The sequence below is a fragment of the Rhincodon typus genome, chromosome 10, assembly GCF_021869965.1.
Source record: "Rhincodon typus isolate 14 chromosome 10, sRhiTyp1.1, whole genome shotgun sequence".
Classification (NCBI taxonomy): Eukaryota; Metazoa; Chordata; class Chondrichthyes; order Orectolobiformes; family Rhincodontidae; genus Rhincodon; species Rhincodon typus.
The window spans coordinates 30,793,921-30,813,798 of record NC_063341.1 but is presented as its reverse complement, the minus strand read 5'-3'; the positions used below and the strand labels follow the sequence as shown (position 1 = coordinate 30,813,798).

The 19,878-nt window shown below is 39.9% G+C and overlaps 1 protein-coding gene across 4 annotated transcripts in view; it reads right to left on the bottom strand.

Moving 5' to 3' along the window:
• The window catches only part of lepr (leptin receptor), a 139,116-nt gene extending 122,137 nt beyond the window's left edge, over nt 1–16,979 (bottom strand). For 3 of the 4 annotated variants that reach the window (XM_048601735.1, XM_048601738.1, XM_048601739.1), the window contains exons 1-3: nt 16,518–16,979; nt 9,432–9,489; nt 1,060–1,362 (exon numbers count right to left, since the gene is read on the bottom strand). In XM_048601735.1, coding sequence (XP_048457692.1) covers nt 1,060–1,362; nt 9,432–9,471 — 343 coding nt within the window. In that variant the 5' untranslated portion in view covers nt 9,472–9,489; nt 16,518–16,979. Of the gene's footprint in view, nt 1–1,059; nt 1,363–9,431; nt 9,490–9,623; nt 9,656–16,517 lie in introns of all 4 variants that reach the window. The other variant, XM_048601737.1, reaches the window with a different exon arrangement.
• Between the last annotated feature and the right edge of the window lie 2,899 nt (nt 16,980–19,878).

The window sequence follows — 19,878 nt, the reverse complement described above, 5'->3', positions numbered from 1 at the left end:
TTTACATTTTTGTTCCTGTTTGTTTCAGTAGTTAGTTCTCTCACAGATTTTAAAATACACACATTTTCAGCTGGACATTTCTTGCCGTATTTTTCGAAACAGTTGCATCTCTTTCAGTTGTTAAAATCCATACATTTTCAGCATGACACCATGTTTTACCATGCTTCCACAAACTGCAAACAAAGACACTTAACAGGTAGAGCTATGGCAAGCCAGCCAGTACACCAAGGGCACACTGCATTTCTCCAAATACCAGTTTAAAAAAACGTGGTTGTTGTTACACAATGATACTCAGCCTTCAACCAACATGATTCCTCCATAAATCTCCAACACCCTCTGTCTCCATAGACTCTGAATGCCTCACCCTCAAAAACCTCTACTGTTCCCCATCATGCTTGATGGACCACAATTAGCCCCCAAAGGTCTCTGATACCCCAAAGCGATGCCACTCCCCCACCTCCCAATGATCACTGACCACCCCAACATTTTCATGCATTCTTGCCATGTCTTCAAGAGCTCTAAGAATAATGGGGCATATGTAAATTAAATGGAACTCGCAGTCAATGCTAATGCTATTACCTGTAACGGTTTTACACTTTCGGCTTATACAAATCAAGATTTATAGCCTGTGATAATTTCTATACACTTTTACATCCAGCAGAGATTACAATCGTCAATCAGCTTGCCCTAAATTTATACCCCAGATGTGAAATGGACTGTGCTAATTTAGTATGCCATCCCATGCTATATTAGGGTGATTTTATCAGCTTGATTTTTTACTTTCTTGTATCACACCATACAATAGATTTTCATTTCTAGCTCAAAAGGTTTACAATGAAATTTTCTAGCTCTTTTATAAAATCTAGCATTAAGGAAATTAGAATCCATTAGCAGTACACATCTGGTGTCATTTAGTTGGATTGAATCATCAGTGACGTTTGTGCATTGATTGCCTTTTAATATTAATTTAACCAAGCTGCATTTTTCAATTGTATTACATTAGCAAGTTAACTTTTCAAAAAAAAAATGAAAATGCATGCCAAGGTTCTAGATTCTTACTTTGTTCGGTGATGAAATTTGCAGGACAATGTAAATCAGCTTCTTTCCAGAGGCAACAACTGAAGCCATCTTGGCTATGTAGTCCGTTTGGGCTGATGCTATTTGAATGCGATGTGTTTGCATTTCTCACATGCTCGTGAAGCGAAGAGTGGCGACTGCTTGAATTCCTGTGTGGCTGGAGCTGCCAGCTTCTCTCTTTTACGACAGCTGCTTGCTTGTGCAGTGTGCACAGCATCGTAAAATTCCATGGAGGAATCTCAAAGGTTGTTACTGGGTCATGTGCTAAAATTGAAAGAGAAACTCCTGCAAGTAAAGAAAGGTCAATGTAAACAACTGAAATTTTAGTTACTAACTTACATCTGTGTGACCAATTTAAAAATCTAAGAAGGACCTCCCGTGCTTCTTTAGCAATTTTGCTTAGATCATTATGGTCTTTGCTTCTCATCTGCACATTCTTCTTTTATTCCTCTTAAGCTCTTCAAGTAAATAGCAGAGATAAAAATAGTGCCGTTATGTTATATACATCAACTTTAAAAAGGATTGGAGGCTGCCTTTCCTGCCACCTTGCCTGACCCCCTGATCTAGGCTGAATTAGCTATTTTGAGGCACAACAACAGAAGAGGTGTTAGATTTGAAGACAATCCAGTTCAAAAAAACTGTCTGGAGCTTTCACACCTCATCACAGTGCACAAACTCCTGATTAAAAGTGGATTTGTGTGGGTGAAAGCAACATTAAACTCAATAGTGATGTCCTTTCTTGCCAAACAACCTGTCAATTTACACATGAAGAATGGCACTTTGGTAAACTGCAGGCTGTAAGTGAAGTCCGTAAGTATGGCCTCAGGACTGAGCATGAATCATTGCTTTTAAGAAAGAGAAGGAAAAGGTGAATTAGTATTGCAGAAAATAACATGAGCTTGACTTGTCAGTTTTAACATAATAGTAGCTATTCATAAACAATCAAAATGATTTTACTAATGCATTGTTGCATGTTATACATAATATTAAATTTATTACCTCTGTGCCATTACACTGAACTAAACATGTCTGTCTATTCTAAAAGCTCGACAATGGCCCCACAACACCAGAGATTTGTGGCAAAAATAACAGAGCCTTAAAAAAAATAAGGCTGCGCAGAAGACACTCCTGAAATAAGAAGGGGCAAGCCTTTGCAAGTACTGTGCCTGAAAAAGAACAAGCTGTGATGAGGGGAAGGTAAAAATATGGAATTAAAGTCTTTCAATGACCATGAAACCATTGTCAATTGTTGTAAAATCCCACCTATTTCACTAATGTCCTTTACAGAAGGAAACTGCTGGTCTAACCTGTGACTCTGGATCCACAGTAATGTGGTTGATCAACTGTTGTCTGAAAATGGCCTTACAAGCCACTTAGTTCTATCAGTCACTAGAAAGTCTCAAAAAAAGGGAATAAAATCGAACAGAGCAGCTGGCATTGACTAAGGCACTGGTAGCAACAATGGCAAACACCCAGTCAACTTAGTCGTCCTTCCTTGGGGGTTAGTGCCAAAATTGGAAGAGCTGTCTCAGTCTAGTCAAGAAGCAGCCTAACACAGTCATACTCATACTTACACCTTACATACAATGTCCCAGACACCACCATAAACATTCTGTCAGCAGGACAGACCCAGCTGACATGGTAGCCAAGTGGTATATAGCTGAGAGGGAGCTGCCCTGGGAGTCCTCAACATTGACTCCAGGCACCATGAAGTCTCATGACCAAGTCAAACATTGGAACAGAAACTCACTGCTGATTGTCATTTACCGCATCCCCTCAGCTGATGGATCAGTTCTCCTTCATTTTGAACACATCTTGGAGGAAGCACTGAGAGTGCCAGGGATGCAGAATGTACCTTGGTCAAGGGATTTCAATGTCCATCACCAAGAGTGGGTTGGCAACACCACTACTGACTGAGCTGCCAAGTCCCAAAGGGCATAGCTGCTAGACTGGATCTGAAGCAGGTGTTGAGGAAACCAATAAGAGGGAAAAACAAACAATCTCATTCCCATCAATCTGCCTGCTGCAGTTGCATCTGACGGTATCATATTCAGTCCCATATTCACATTGAGAATACCCTTCATAATGGTGTGTGGCACTATCACTGTGCTAAATGAGATAGACTGAAACAATCTAGCAACTCAAAACAGGCCATTCATGAAGCACCATGCACAATCAGCAGCAGCATTGATCTTCAACACGATCTGCAAACTCATAGCCCAGCATATCTTTCACTCTGCCATTACCATCAAACCAGGAGATCCACCCTCATTCAATGAAGATTGCAGGAGGGCATTCCTGGACCATCGCCAAGCATACCTAAATATAAGCGTCAACTTGCTACAAAACAGGACTACCTGCATGCCAACCAGCATAAGCAGCAAGTGACAGATAGAGCTAAAGGATCCCACAACCAACAGATCAGATCTATGCTCTACAGGCTTGTAACATCCATTACAGACTACACTGATGAAGTCCCAAAGGATATAGCTGCTAGATGGGTCTGCAGCTGATGATGAGGAATCTAACAAGAGGGAAAAGCTTGCTTGGTCTCATACTCATAAATCTACCTGCTGCAGATTAATCTGACAGCATCATGCTCAGGCCTATCTTCAGATTGAGAATACTCTACATGAATGGTGGTGGTTAATTAAACAATTCACTGGGGTGGAAGCTCCATAAACATCCACATCCTCAATGATGATGGAGCTAGGACATCAGAACAAAAGATAAGGTTTAAATATCTGCAACAATCTTCAGCCAGTAGTATCAATCGATGATCTATCTTGACCTTCTCTAGAGGTCTCAATATCACAGATTCCAGTCTTCAGCCAATCGCTGACAAGTGGCAAGAAACATTCGTGCCACACAAGTGCCAGGCAATGACCATCTCCAACAAGAGAGAATCTAGCCATTGCTTTTTGACAATCAAAGGCACCACTCACTGAGCACCCCCCTCCCTCCATCAACATCCTGGAGTTACCATTGCCCAGAAATTCTATTGGGTGAGCCATATAGATATTGTGGCTACAAGAACATGTCAGAGGCCAGGAATCCTGCAGAAAGTAACTCACCTCTGATTCCCCAAAGACTGTTCAATCTCAAGGTACATATCAGGAGTGCCATGGAATACTCCCCACTTGCCTGGATGAGTGCAGTTCCAACAACATTCTAGAAGCTTGACATCATCCAGGACAAAGCAGCCCATTTCATTGGTACCACACCCACAAACAATCATTCCATTCAGCAGCCATGCATGGTAACAGCAGTGTATACCATCCACAACTTGCAGTGCAGAAATTCACCAAGTTTCTCGAATCTATGACTACTATTGTCTAGAAGGACAATGGTAGCATTTACAATGGGAACACCATCTCCTGCAAAATTCCCCTCCAAGCCCCTCACCATGCTGACTTTTAAATATATCACCATTCCTTCAGCTTTTCTGGGTTAATGTCCTGGAATTCTCTCTCCAAAGTCTTTGTGATTGTAACTACACCAAATGGACTGCAGTATTTGAAGAGGGCATGTCACAGCCACATTCGCAAGGGCAACCAGGTATGGGCCATAAAGGTTGGCCGAATCAGTGTGTGAATTTGTAAAAAGCCAGTATTTTATTTTTAAGAAGAAGGAACATTCAGGAGATGGCTCTTAAATACACAATCATAATTGGAAAGCACTACATCGAATACATGAGTTCAAATTATTTCATCAATGTTTCCTGTACCAGGGGGTAAATGCCGAAAAGCAGGCTGTAAAAATCAAAATCCCACTGGACAATGAGGCAATACATCAGACCAGCAAATTAGAATTTACATCCAAGGAGGAGAAGAATCCAAACAAGATATCCTGGAAAATCATCTCAAAAGTAAAAACTTAATTCCTGTATCCATAAGTTGGAGCTGATGACATAATGGCAATTCCACGTGGCAACTTGAGTCTGTCAAACAGTTTGTGACGAACAACTTCTTGAATAGTGAACTGATAGAATGTATTTTGAATTAATTATTGTGTCTACCCCTATAAAAGGTCTTTCAAAAAGACTCACGATGAAGGAGGTGTACAGCATCAATAATTTACTTAAATTTACCTTTGTACCTGGGTACTTTGGTACATAAGATGAGCCTTATGTGGGGACATTATACACCTTTCACTGTACTCCTGTACTTGAGAACACCCCACAATAAAATCTACCAATCTAATGGTGGAAGAAGTGGGGGTGGCTTGAGTGCATTCTCATCCACTCCAAATTGACATTTTGAATTAAATTTTAAAAAGTTTCTTCTGATAGTTTGAATCTTGTTATTTGTGCTCCACTAACTATATTTGGTTTGTTTATTTTAAAGTAGTCGATAGAGAAAAACACATTCCTCTGGTACCATAGTCCAGAAGGATGGCATAACTAGTATTAGGCCATTCGGGGACAATATAAGCAAGTGATAGGGTCAGGGTTAGGTTACATCTAGGGTATTGAAAATCTGGAACTCATTTTCAAAATTACCACTGAGGCAAGGCCAATTCTTTATTAAAAGAAAGTAGAATAACAGATTTTTATTAGGAAAGATATTAAGGTTATGTTGCAGATCATCTATTATCCAATTGAATACAGAACAGGCTTAAGATCTGAATGGTATACCTCTCTTTTCAAATCTTATGTTAGCCTGTCAGGTCTAAAATCACCACTTTTGAATGCACTTCTCACAATATTGGATAAGCAACAGGAGTTTTAAATGAAGTAGTCCTTACTTTAAAGTATGCACATGGACAATATAAGCCCCAACCCCAATATAAGCCAGTACTACAATAATGGAAGGATGTCAGTACTTTCCCATTTAAAATCATTTGAATTCACATGTGACAACCAATGTTAAAATGTTAACAATTCCATGGGGGTTTTATTGTCTTCAATTGCAAATTGCCAGAAGCCCTGAAGAAACAGCATAAGTAGCCAGTTCACAGGCTTTCTGCTGAAAACTGCTAAATTTAACACTGAAAATCAATGGTAAAAAATGTGGAAATTGTACTACTGAATTGTGCAAATTACTGTCGGAAATATTGACAATTGTGTGTTTGCATTAATTTCCCTGTGGACTATTCTGCTGAAACACTCTAAATGCATAGACTGAATGCACCAAAGTAAACAAAGTCACAAACAAAGTCACAAACAAATGACTGACAATGAAGACTGGTGTTGGCTAATATAAAGTATATATTGTTGAGAATAGAAATATTCACATTGAAACATATTGTTTAAATCAAGAAAATGTTCTGATCTGTGATCAAAGACCTAAATTCATTTTTAAGGCAAGAAACCAACAATTCAAAGTTCACTGCCATAATCTTGAAAGAGTCCACTGAATTTGTACAAAGTTTCATTTTCCAATGAGAATAAACTGGAGTTTCATTGGCTAAGTACAAAGATATGATAGTGTTAGTTACCTCAGCCCAAGGACATCCCTGCAGGAATTCTCATTCCAACAAGCTTTAGTTGCTTCATCAATGACCTGCTTTCTATTTAATGTCAGAAGTTGGGATATTCACTGATGATTGCACAATGATCAATTCTGTTCACAACTCCTCAGATAAAGAAGCAATCCACAACCGTGTGTAGCAAGACCTCAACAATATTGTGCTGAGAAGCAGCAAGCAATATTCAATCGATGTAAGTACACAGTGATGACTATCTCCAACAAGAGAGAGTCTAACCACTCGCATCATATTATATGGTCTCGCCAACCAATAAATTCCCAGCCAGCAACATCCTGTGCTTCTATAATGGAGCAGAAATTCAACTGCACCAGCCATAGGTGCACCATGGCTACAAGAGCAAGTGGAAAGCAGAGCATTCTGCAGCGAGTGATACCTATGTTCTGACTTTTATAATCTTTCAATCATCTCCCAAGCTCAAGTCAAGATGGAATACTCTCCACTTGTCTGGATGAGTGCAGTTCCAAATGCACTCAAGAAACTCAATAACAGCTAGGACAAAGCAAAGAGCTTGGTGAAAATATCAAATACTTAAATGAGTGTGTTATGTTAATATAAGGGATAACTGTGTTTGGATTTTAAAAGAGAATGTACAAAACACAGGTTCATTAGAAAAAAGATTTAAGGAGTAACAAGGACAACATGTCTGAATATTTTGAAAGAGACAGAAAGGGAATAATTATAAACAGAGAATATCACCTCCCAAAAGCTTCTAACTTAAAATTTAAACTGCGTAAATAATATTCAGTTCATTAAAATGAAAAGACAAGTTAGTTTTGCAATCCAGGCTTGGTAACAAGATAATGTTTGAAAGTTGACAGTGTATTTCTTGTTCTGCTTAGATAAATGAAAATTGAGGTCTGCTTTAATCCAGAAGTCTGATTGTGCCAATTCTCTAGTCAAAAGTGACAAACCACATGTCAACAGTCTCACAGAAAGAAACATGTGAGAGGATAGATTACAGTAAACTACAGAAGGTAGCACTTCCTTGCCATTATCTTGTCAAAGTACAATCATTTGATTATTTCCTTCTACATAACAACAAGTACAATATGAACTGAAACAGTTTGTCGAGCACCTTCCAAACCCAAACTGGACTATTTAGAAAGATAAGGGCATCAGACACATGGGAACACCATCATTCGTAAAATAAACAACTGCTGGAGATCACCATTTGTAAGTTCACCATGAAACTACACACCATCCTGACTTGGATCAATCTCACTGGGTCAAAGACTCAGAACTTCCTAATCTAATAGAACAGACAGCATACATACATAGCACAGATGGACTTGTGGTTCACAAAGGTAGCTCACTGCAGCCTTCTCAAGGACAACTAGATATGGGAAATAAATGCTAGCCCTACTAGCAATGCTTATATCCCGTAAAACAATGAAAAAAATTAATGAAGTTGGATTTATATAATACCATTGACAGTCCATTAAGAACTGCGAACTTAAGCTTATATAAAAGTATACACAGAAGTAATCTTAAAATCTCATGCTACTTGTTGAACTCCCATTTGTCCAAGAGGTTTTGGTACAACTTCAAGCTATAAGAAGAATAACTAAAAGGTTATGATATTAAGTAAACTTTCAAAGTGACTACTAAATGATCATTATCTGCTTTCTGACATGTTAAAATTTATGATGCACTTTTCCCCAAAAGAAGACTATTTCATGAATCAGTAGAATTTAGTCAAAATGTTCCAGCCACAATGAGTCGGGGAGGCTTGGTAGATAAGTTGGTCTTTCCTCGTTTGTCACTTGATATGTTCATACAACTTCAAGGTATGCCAAGAAATAAATTCAGAAAATGTTTTCAGTGTTAGGTATTGGAGACAAACGCCTCAACCTTATTCAAGAATCAGTTAAGTGATTTGATTGCCTGTGTCACAAACGTAGCTTCTTGCCTCTGAATCAGAGCTCTGGGCTCAATTCTCTCTCCAGGACCTGATGGCCATAGAGGGCACATTCAGGACAGAGCCAAACAGGTTCAATTATCAACATGTAAATTTTTCCCACTGGAAGGAACAGCAGAGTATCCTGATTGTCCAGAACCATGCAGTGGCAGCTGCAGCTTAACAGTTTCTTCACATTAAAAAACTCCATACACAGGTTCTTGCTACAAACCATACGCTAGAAGAGATCTTCTTCACTTTGAGGAGCTACCAGAAGAAGAAATAACTTAATGGAAAATGCAAATCAGAAGAATGAGCTGAGGTAGGCTGAAATGACTCCCTGATCCATAACTATCTTGCATTTCACTGGTTTATGATTATTTCCAAGTGACCAAAAGTATTAACGACTGAACTAGACATCTTGTCTTGAAATATAATTTATTCCATTAAGAAGATGAACCGCATTAGTACTGTCAGTAAATTGTGTTGCCACACTACCAAACAGGATAATAATCATAAATACTATGTCAACAGTGCAATCAGAGGAGCCATTATAAAAATCTTTGCCTACTCTGTGGCAAAGATTAAAAAAAAAGTCATCTTGGGTCACACCCATAAACCTTATGTCAGTTGGATCAAGAGTATCATTAGAAGATGTCTTGAGGCAGATAAGCTGGAAAAATGCCCACTGGCTCAGGAAGCCTCAAAGGTGATGGCTAAAGAAATTAACAAAGCCTTCTTTGAATGGAGGACCAATGAACATTTTTAATATCTCATTTATAAAAGATCACCAAGAAACAAGTGAAATTTTAAATGTAGCACCACATCATTTACACAACAAATTGACATGGATAGCAACACAGCAAAACTAAGGTCTGCATTGCCATGGCTATTTATTTTGTTTGAAAGATATACGACCTCCCATATGTTAAAATTCCAGGAACATGAAGAATAATCTTTGACGTACCCAGACACAGGGTTCCAGTCATTAGCCACAGTATCATCATTCCTGAGATGGAGGGAAACTGAAAATGAAAAAAAAAGTGATTGAATTCACATTGCAATTAAAACAAAAGAAAATTAAAATATAAAATTAAGGAACATAATCATATACAGAGTCATAAACAATATGTATAAATAGAAAGCAAATACTGCTAACCTGGAATTTTAAAATGTTGGGAATCAAAGCATCTGAAAAAAAAAGGTTGTTTTGGCTGAATTCATGCGCTCAAAACATTAACCTATCCTTTGCTTTCAATCACTGCCCAATATGCTGTGTTGTCACCATTTAAGCTTATATAAAAGCATAAATCCATACAATATTAAACTCCTCATGCTACGTTTTGAATTCCTATTTCACCCAGAGGTGGTACAATTGGTGAAATTGGTACAATTTAAGTCTATAACAAGAATATCAACTAAAAGACTGTAATTTCCTCTGATTAATCATAATCAATTTGAGAGATTAACATAAATGAATCACAATTAGCATGTTTGTTTTTTTTATTCATTCACGGGATGAGAGCAACGCTGGCTAGGCAGCATTTATAAGCCTCTCTGCTCCTATGATGCTGCTTGGCCTGCTGTGTTCATCCAACCCTGCACCTTGTTGTCTCTCATTTATTGCCCATCCCTAGTTGCCCAGAGGTAGCGTCACATCTGCATCAAATCCTGACCTACACTGGGTGGTGATTTATTTCTACATTTTCTTTCTAATTTTGTTAATTTTTGCTTCTGTTGAAATCATTGGAATGCAATCATTTGCTCTCATTTTTCAATTATTTGGATTTTGAAACATATAAACTGCATGAACTTGCAGACTTATTAAACTCGTCCTATTTAATATTCTTGGAATCTTGATCACAAAACATTTAACAATATATTTTTAGGGTTTTACACAGTGACTCCATCATTCATGAACTGAAAACGTCACTCATGAAGAAACCAAAGCTCCATTCACTATTTCTCATTCGTTGCTATATCTACAAGAAACCTTTTGCAAGTGCAGAACGAACCACAAACTAATTAGCCATTGTTAAGAGATGGCAAGCTGTGACTGTCATCTACACCAGTCCAGCTAATATTTTGGAATCTAGACACATTCAGTAGGTTGATTTTCAACTAATGACTTATTCAGACAAAAGAAGAATTCTTCACAACAGGAATGCTTTTCCAAATTTCTCCATTGTTTACAAATGAAGGCATTGCAATGGCATGACCCTTTTTTTAAGCAAAGAGAGGGCTATCAAATGATTTTCCATGAATGCTTTTAGAATGCTTTGAAGTTGGTGTTGCAGACATATTGACTCTATAACACTTATTTTACAAATGGCAAAGCTTGAACAACAACTTAAAACATGTTTGTACCTTGTTTTATAACCAATTTCTTACTTTGCAATACTACACTAGATGCCCTGTCAGTTTAAAGTATGATTAAAGTGGGTGCTAATAATATCCAAATATATTTAGACATTCAAACACTTAATACCCCCATTCAACACATCCAAACAATATAGTCCTATGTGTCAGTCAGACAAATTAACTTTGACCTGGCAATTCTGAGATAAACATTCTGGTCTTACACTGCTGAAGATGATAATTTAAAATAAACTACACCTTTACTCTACTTGAGCTGTTTGTGAAGTGATTTCACACATATGACTTCATGCTACAAATATATTCTGAACCATATGTTATTTGACTTTTAAATAAATCATTATTAATTGACCATTAATAAAACTTATGTCTTTTAGATAGTACCTTGCCTCAAGCACTCTACACCCTGCCATCTCCAAGTACCCACCCAGCCAGTACTCAAAGAAAAAAGAAACTGCTTCTCTTAAATTTAATATTTCAAGCTAATTCTTTGAAAGATGTGCCCCGGTAAAGTTTTATTGGACATTTCTGAAATATGTTACTCAAAAATCGGTGATATGTTTTTGTCTAACTGCTGTTGGATAGTGACTGATCCTAGTCTTTCTTGTACCGTCTTCCTACAGTGAAATACACACGTGGGTTGCAATGTCACTCACAATTTGGAGAAGTAGTAGTTGGATGGAACAATAGCACACTAAGCATCTTGTCATATCTCAAAACCAGATAGAATCCATATCTTCAGTATAATTAGCATGACTCAAACTTCACCTTAAGGGAATATTATCTCCAAATTTATGTTTAAAAGTAATCAAAGTTAACTTCAACAAACATCTATTCTTCCTGCGAAATGCAGGTCTGATCATAGGTTGCATCATATCTGCATCAAATCCTGATCTATCCTGGGTGGTGATTTATTTCTACATTTTCTTTCTAATTTTGTTAATTTTTGCTTCTGTTGAAATCATTGGAATGCAATCATTTGCTCTCATTTTTCAATTACTTGGATTTTTAACCAAATAAACTGCATGAACTTGCACACTTATTAAACCAGTCCTATTTACATATTCTTGGAATCTTGATCACCAAACATTTAGTAATATATTTTTAGGGTTTTACACAGTGACTTCCATCATTCATGAACTGAAAATTCCATTCATGAAGAAACCAAAGCTCCATTCATTATTTCTCGTTCATTGCTATACCTACAAGAAACTTGACAGGAACAGCCAAATTCATTTCAAAACAACTAGGCATATTAATAAAGGCTTACAGAAAGAGTGTGCATGTACAGCTTCAGTAGGAAAAAAAAACTCTTATAAATGGGAATTAGAATTAATGCAGGTAATCATCAAGGTGAAAAAGAGATAGAAAACAAGGCAAATCAAGACATAATGATTAGTTAGTGCTAAATCGGGTTTTAAAAGCATGCATACTGAAGGAGAAAGAAAAGACCAACGTGGAAGAAATCCTAACCACAGGACAATGAAGAATATCACTTGCAATAGGAGCATGTCCTGTGAAGATATGGCACAGAGAAGAGGCTATGGGAGGCAGAAAGTTGAAGTTTGGATGAGCTAGAAGCTATAAAATCAGAAAACAGGCAAGCTATAATCACTTGAGGGAGGGGGTCAAAACAGTGTAAGAATTAACTTGAGAGGCATGGAGAAAGAGAAGAGAATACGAACATTAGATGAAGAGAAACTAAGAATCATCATAAATTGAGTAAGGCACAAAGAGGGAAAAGAAATGTAGGAGGGGCGTAGAAATGAAGGCCAAAGACAGGACTATAAAGAGAGGATAGCTAGCTTCAGATGAAACAGAGGAAGAAAAATAGCAGCATGAATTGAGAGGGGTCCCTTTCAATTAGGTAGAGATCGAAGGAAGAAATATCTCTATCAACAGAGGTTGGAGGAGGAAGACCATCTCTATCCAGGAGATAGGGTTGGAAGTGGAAACCTCTTCCGCAGCTACACTGGCACTATCCCCCACCTCTTCCTCCGCTACTTCAATGACAGTATCAGCGCTGCCTCGTGCTCCCACGAGGAGCTTGAACAGTTCATCAACTTTACGAACACCTTTCACCCCAAACTCAAATTCACCTCGACTATCTCTGATCCCTCCCTCTCCTTCCTGGACCTCTCTGTCTCCATCTCTGGTGACCGCCTCAAAACCAACATCTATTTCAAGCCCACTGACTCCCACAGCTACCTAGACTACACCTCCTCTCAGCCACCCTCCTGCAAGAATGCAATTCCCTACTCTCAATTCCTCCACTCTGCCGCATCTGCTCCGTAGAGGAGGCGTTCCATTGCTGAACTTCCCATATGTGCTCTTATTTCAAGGACTGCAACTCTCCCCCTTCAGTAGTCAAAAATGCTATCGACCGCATCTCTTGCGTTTCCCACACCTCTACCCTCACATCCCCTCCCACCAACAAAAACAAAGACAGAATCCTCCTTATCCTCACATATCGCCCCACTAACCTCCGGATTCAACGCATCATTCTCCACAACTTCCCCCACCTACAATCCGACCCCAAAACCAAAGATAAATTTCCCTCCCCACCCTTATCTGTCTTTTGTAGGGATCGCGCTCTCTGCAACTTCCTCGTCCGCTCCACACTTCCCACTAGCCCCACCACCTCTGGCACCTTTCCCTACAACCGCAGGAAGTGTTACACCTGCCCCTATACCTCCTCCCTCACCTCCATTCAAGGTACCAAACAAACCTTTCACATCAGACAGAGGTTCACCTGCACATCTGTCAACTTGGTCTATTGCATCTGCTGCTCCCGATGTGGCCTCCTGTACATTGGTGACACCAAACAGAGGCTCGGAGACCGCTTTGTACAGCACCTGCGCTCTGTTCGCAATAAACGATAACACCTTCCATTCGCAAACCATTTTAACTCCCCCTCCCACTCCCTGGGCGACATGTCCATCCTGGGCCTCCTCCAGTGTCACAATGACGCCACCCGGAAACTGGAGGGGCAGCACCTCATATTCTGTCTTGGGAGCCTACAGCCCAATGGTCTAAATACGGACTTTACCAGTTTCAAAATCTCCCCACCCCCGGCCTCATCCCATGACCAACCCTCCCTCTCATCCCTGCCTCCTTGACATGACACAACCTGCCCATTTTCTCTCCCACCTCTCTGCTCCTCCCACATCACTGACCAATCCCCAACACTGCCTACCTGCACTCACCTATCACCATCCCACCTACCTTCCCCAGCCCCACCCCTCCTCTCTCTATTTATTTCTGAGCTCCCTTGCCCCATCCCCATTTCTGAAGAAGGGTCCTGACCCGTAACGTCAACTTTCCTGCTCCTCTGACGCTGCCTAGCCTGCAGTGTTCCTCCAGCTCCATACTGTGTTATCTCTGACTCCAGCATCGGCAGTTCTTACTATCTCTAACTATTTACATGGCTTTTAGGCAAGTTATGGTCTGGTGGGTCTTTTGAAAATTTAAATCTTATTGTTTTTCACTAATCATACCAATGCAAAGGAACATCATTTAAAGATGTATAAAATGGATGCTTAAAATTAACTACTATGGAGCAAATGTTGTATTAAAATGCAACGTTTGTCCCAAACCACTGGAAATTACATTCCAGACCATGGAAGAGCACCATAACTAGTCAACAAATACTCCACCACACTGAAATAAACCACTTAGCTTTTTATTGGTCAGCTTCATCAGACCCTTTAAGACCCACTTTGCAAGCTTCCATCCACCCAGAATAGCTGAGGATGAGGCAGCCTGTGATTCACCCAAACAAGCTCAGATTTAACAGCAGAGTTAATCAAAATCATGATCATGATTTTCAAATCCAAGATGCTTAATACTTGTTTCAGATTGGGCTCTGACACTTCCAAGTTAGTGATTTCTATTTGAATGATTAATTTTGCCGGCGCTAATCCCAATTCATATTTTAATCTTTTCCCCAAATAAAAGTTAAATATCACAAAAATCACAGAATTACAAAATTACAATGTCTCAGAAGCAGGCCATTCAGCCCCTCATGCCTGCACTAGTTCTATCGCTAGTTGCCAATCACCTTCCTTTCCCCCATATCCCTGCACCCTGTTTCTATGCAAATAATCATCCAAAATCCTCTTCAAAGCCTCAACTAAACCTGCCTCCACCACATTTCCAGGCAGTGCATTCCATATCCTAACTACTCAATGGGTGAAAAGATTTTTCTTACATCATTTTTGCATCTTTTACATACTAGTTTAAATCTATCTTGTTCCTTTTTTTCTTTTACGAGTGGGAACAGCTTCTCCCTATCTATTCTGTCCAACCCGCTGATGACTTTGAAAACGTTGATAAAATTTCCTCTTAGTGTTTTTCTCTCCAAGGAGAATAGTCCCAACTTCTTCAATCTATCCTTACAACTGAAGTTCCTCATCCCTGGGACTAATTTCGCACTGCTGGGTGTCTTCGCTTTGAGTGTTCTGCCTGAAGGCAGATCCAATTTACAGCACTGCCAGGACCCACTTCCCGAATCTACCGCCAGCCAGAACAGGGATCAAACCCCAAACAGTTGGCACAAATCTGCTCCACAACAGCCCTCCAGTTAACTGGTCCCCCATGGTTTCAGAGTTGATTTGGCAACATGGACTTTTACATGCATGTTGTAGTCCATGGTATGATGGTGGAGGCTCCAAATTTACTTCTCACCACATGGTTGATGAAGAATTTTTTTCCCATTTTTATTATCTCATGTTGGATGGAGTTGAAAATAGATAAAGAACCTCTTTGGCGCTGTGATAACCAGACTTTCCTCAGCCACCAAGTCCTGGAGGAAATTTGAACCCAGAGCTTTAGGCTGAGAGATAGGGGCATTACCCACTGTGTAACAGGTCCTCCTAAAGTTTGTTAAAGTTGCAATCTTCCACTTCCCCAACACATTTTCGCTGTAATTACTTATTCAGTTTCAACGAGGACCGAGCTGTTAGCTGTTTAGAATAATCGGGCAGTTTTCATTAGCGTTCGAAATTATCAAGTATGTGCTATCTACATGAAAGTTCAAAATGTGACACTTTTGTTTGAGGATCTGATGTGCATTCAATGATCTATTAGTTGTGATGAAAAACAGTTCCGCAAAAAAAATGCAAAGCCTCCAAGTTCCAACTCTAGTTAAATAATTACCACACGCCAGATTTCCCTGTACTTCATGTTGATTCTCGAGTTAAATCCCTTAAAAAGCACATAATCGTCGGGAAAAAGTACTCGGCAGCGCTTTTATTTGCAAACATGCAATGGCGAAACTGATGTGGAAACAGCTAATGTGGTGCGCAGCTGCTCTGGCACTTTTCCATCCCTAAAAAAATTTTTAAAAGATTTGCCACATCTATTCCCTGGAATATAACATTCTCAATCAAGCGCTATACGCAGCAGTCATCTTTATGTACTATTCTTTAGTGAGTAAGGCAGCAATCGGACAGAAAGTAGAGGAGAATTTTGGAATAACAAACCGCACATTCTTCAATAAACTAAACTACCGCAAATTGGTTTTAGAACAAGTAAACTTTCAAACCCCACCTTTCCTTCAAACATTCCTTAAATTGTGTTTCACACACTCGAGCAGATTTTGCCCACTTTCTCCTTCAGAATAACTCAAATCTCCAAAGCTTAATGCAACAAGTCAGAAACAACCTTTGAAACTCACATTAACTGCCCAGTGCGGAGGCTGAAATCGCAACTTTTGAAAAAGATTTTAAAGGGTCGTTTCAAGAATCACTTTCCGAGCATCGTGTCGCCTGACATGGTTATTTTTCTCCCTCTCCAGTCTACCGACCAGAGGCCATGCATAATCACTGGGAAGCACGTTGTGCAAGTGTTAGCCGAGCTGGCTAACAGACCAAGCTCAGCGGTATCGATCGGCCGCGGAGAGCCCGTGAGCAGCGACCCTGAGCCCTGCTGCTTCTTCACTGACGTTTGTTCACACGTGGCTCCTGCTGCTTGCTGCTCCTTTCTGAGAAGCTCATTCCAGACACTGGCGAGGCACAGGATGGTAGGTAATAGCAGCTCCGCACTGACGAGGATAAGCAATCATGTGCTGAGTAACAGAGGGGGCAGGGATGACAGTGACGGAGACAGACTGAAAGGGCTGAAGGCGGCAAAAGGTGAGCAATTGCATGAGTCGAACACGTGGGATTGTAGGTGGGCACAAACATAAGAAGGTGCACAGGGAGGAGGGTCGAGGACGCAGACAGAGCAAGAATCGGAGCTGAGTCAGTGATAGGCCGAAAGAAAAGGGTGAGTCATTGAGGAAAAATGGGCATTGACAAGATTGGAAAACGGGTAAAAATGTGAAAAGTTTTAGAGAAAACAGAAGCAAGAAACTAAATAAAACTGCTCTTTCAGAGAGCTGACATAGGCGTTTAGATCAAATAAACTGCTTCATGTTACAAGAATTCTGTTTGAAGTCTGAATATAAATCAAACATCTTTTATAAACTTTTCAAAACTTCTCGTCAGACTTTCGGGATAATCAAAGAAGCAGGCAATTAATTAAAGAATTTCCTTTTCCCCATCTATGCTACAATTCTTAAATATACGTTGTAAATAAATGTTGCCAAATACTTCGTCATAAATACTACACCTCTTTAAGTTTGGGACGTTTTAACTGAGCTAACTTGTGAATCAACACACTATGAAAATTTGGCGCACAGTTGTAATTTTCTTATAGTTGAAACTTACATTTTGGGGCATTTTTACATAACTTGGGCATTGACAGGACCAAGAAATTGGATAGGAATAGATAGACACTCTGTGGCAGAATGGAAGATGTGAACAGGTGATGTACATCTAAAGGTTCAAATTGGTCAGGAGTTAAATTGTAACAGAGGCAAACAATGGATTCTTCATGGCCATAGCTGGGCGCCAAGACAGAAAAAGGTATATGCTAGGAATTCTACACAATACTTCAATTATTAACAACCTTTTATGGAGATCTGAAATTCAGGAAAACCTTCAAATACAAATAAGTAGAATGTGTGAAGTAAACACTTAAAATTAGAAGGTCACAGCCACAGGAGGAATTAGTTAGTATACTGGTTCTGACATTTCAACTGGTAAGAAGAAATATAATTCTAATATGAACTTATTTATAGCTTAGACTGGCCTCCCCAATCATTTGCACATCCTCTTGTTTAATGAGTAGATGCAAAGTATACCTCTATAAGGGTAGTTGGTGCTTAATTAGCCTCACCCTACCTTTGACTATAGTTTTAGTACTTTGTTTTTTTAAGGGGCATTTTGTTTCTTTGTATTTTAGTCTTTAATCTATTCTCATTTGTTTTCTGTGCCCTCCTTATTTCTCTTTTGCATCTCTTCTGATCAGTTTAGTTCTTCATTGCATTATAAATCTTACAATTACCATTAGTCTCATCCTATTTCAGTTGACCCTCTAGTTATTGAGGGCACTCTAGCTTTGGAAGCTCATTCATTTCTCTTTCTCTTTCTTTCTCTCTCTTTCTCTGCAGCTGGCCCTGCCCCCTGGTCCTCTTTCCCACCAACCCACTAGCACCTCCATAAGAACATGAGAAATAGGAGCAGGAGTAGGCCATCAGCCCTTGAGTCTGATCTGCCATTCAATGAGATCATAGCTCATCTTTTTGCGGACTGAGCTCCACTGACCCGCCTGCTTACCAAAACCCTTAATTCCTTTACAGTTCAAAAATCTATTTTTGCCTTAAAAACATTTATCTAAGTAGCCTCAACTACTTCACTGGGTAGGGAATTCCACAGATTCACAACCCTTTGGGTGAAGAAGTTCCTCCTCAGCTCGTGGCTAAATCTGCTCCCCTTTATTTTGAGGCTATGCACCCTAGTTCTCGTTTCACCCGCCAGTGGAAATAACCTCCCTGCTTCTATCTTCTCTATTCATAGAAACTTATGTAGGAGTAGGCCATTCAGCCCTTTAAGCCTGCACCACCATACAATACAATCATGGATGATCATGCAATCTCAGTATCCCATTCCCACCCTCTTCCCAAACTCCTTGATCCCTTTAGCCACAAGGGCCTTGTCCAGCTCCCTCTTGAATATACCTAAAGAACTGGCCCCAGTAGCATTCTTTGGGAGAGAATTCCAAAGGTTCACAACTCCCTGCATGAAGAAATTCTTTCTTTTCTCAGTCCTGAATGGCTTACCCCTTATTCTTAGACTGTGACCCCTAGTCCCAACATCGGGAACATTCTTTCTGCATCTAGCCTGTCCAATCCCATCAGGATTTTACATGTTTTGATGAGCTCCCCCTCATTCTTCTAAACTCCAGTGAATACAAACCCAGTTGATCCAATCTTTCCTCATATGTCAGTCCTACCATCCCAGGAATCAGTCTGGTGTACCTTTGCTGGACTGCCTCAATAGCAAGAATGTCCTTCCTCAGACTAGGAGACCAAAACTGCACACAACACTCAAGGTGTGGCCTCACCAAGGCCCTCTATAACTGCAGCAAGACATCCTTACTCCGATACTCAAATCCTCTCACTATGAAGGCCAGCTTGCCATTAGCTTTCCTCGCTGCCTGCTGTACCTGCATGCCAACCTTCAGCAACTGTTCCATTGTAACACCCAGGTCTTGTTGCACCTCAGCTTTTCCTGAACTGCCACCATTCAGATAATAATCTGCCTTCCTGTTTTTGTGACCAAAGTGGATACCCTCACATTTATCCACATTATATTGTGTTTGCCAAATATTTGCCCACTCAGCTCGTCTGTCCAAGTCACGCTGCAACCTCTTAGCATCCTCCTCACAGCACACACTGCCACCCAGCTAAGTGTCGTCTGCAGATTTGGAGATATTGCATTCAATTCCTTTGTCCAAATCATTAATGCAAATTGTGAACAGCTGAGGTCGCGGTACTGAACCTGCAATACCCCACTCATCACTGCTTGCCACTCTGAAAATGACTCGTTTATTCCAACTCTCTGCTTCCTGTCTGCCAACCAGTTCTCTATCCATGTCAATACATTAACTCCAGTACCATGAGCTTTAATCTTCCTTACTAATCTCTTGTGTGG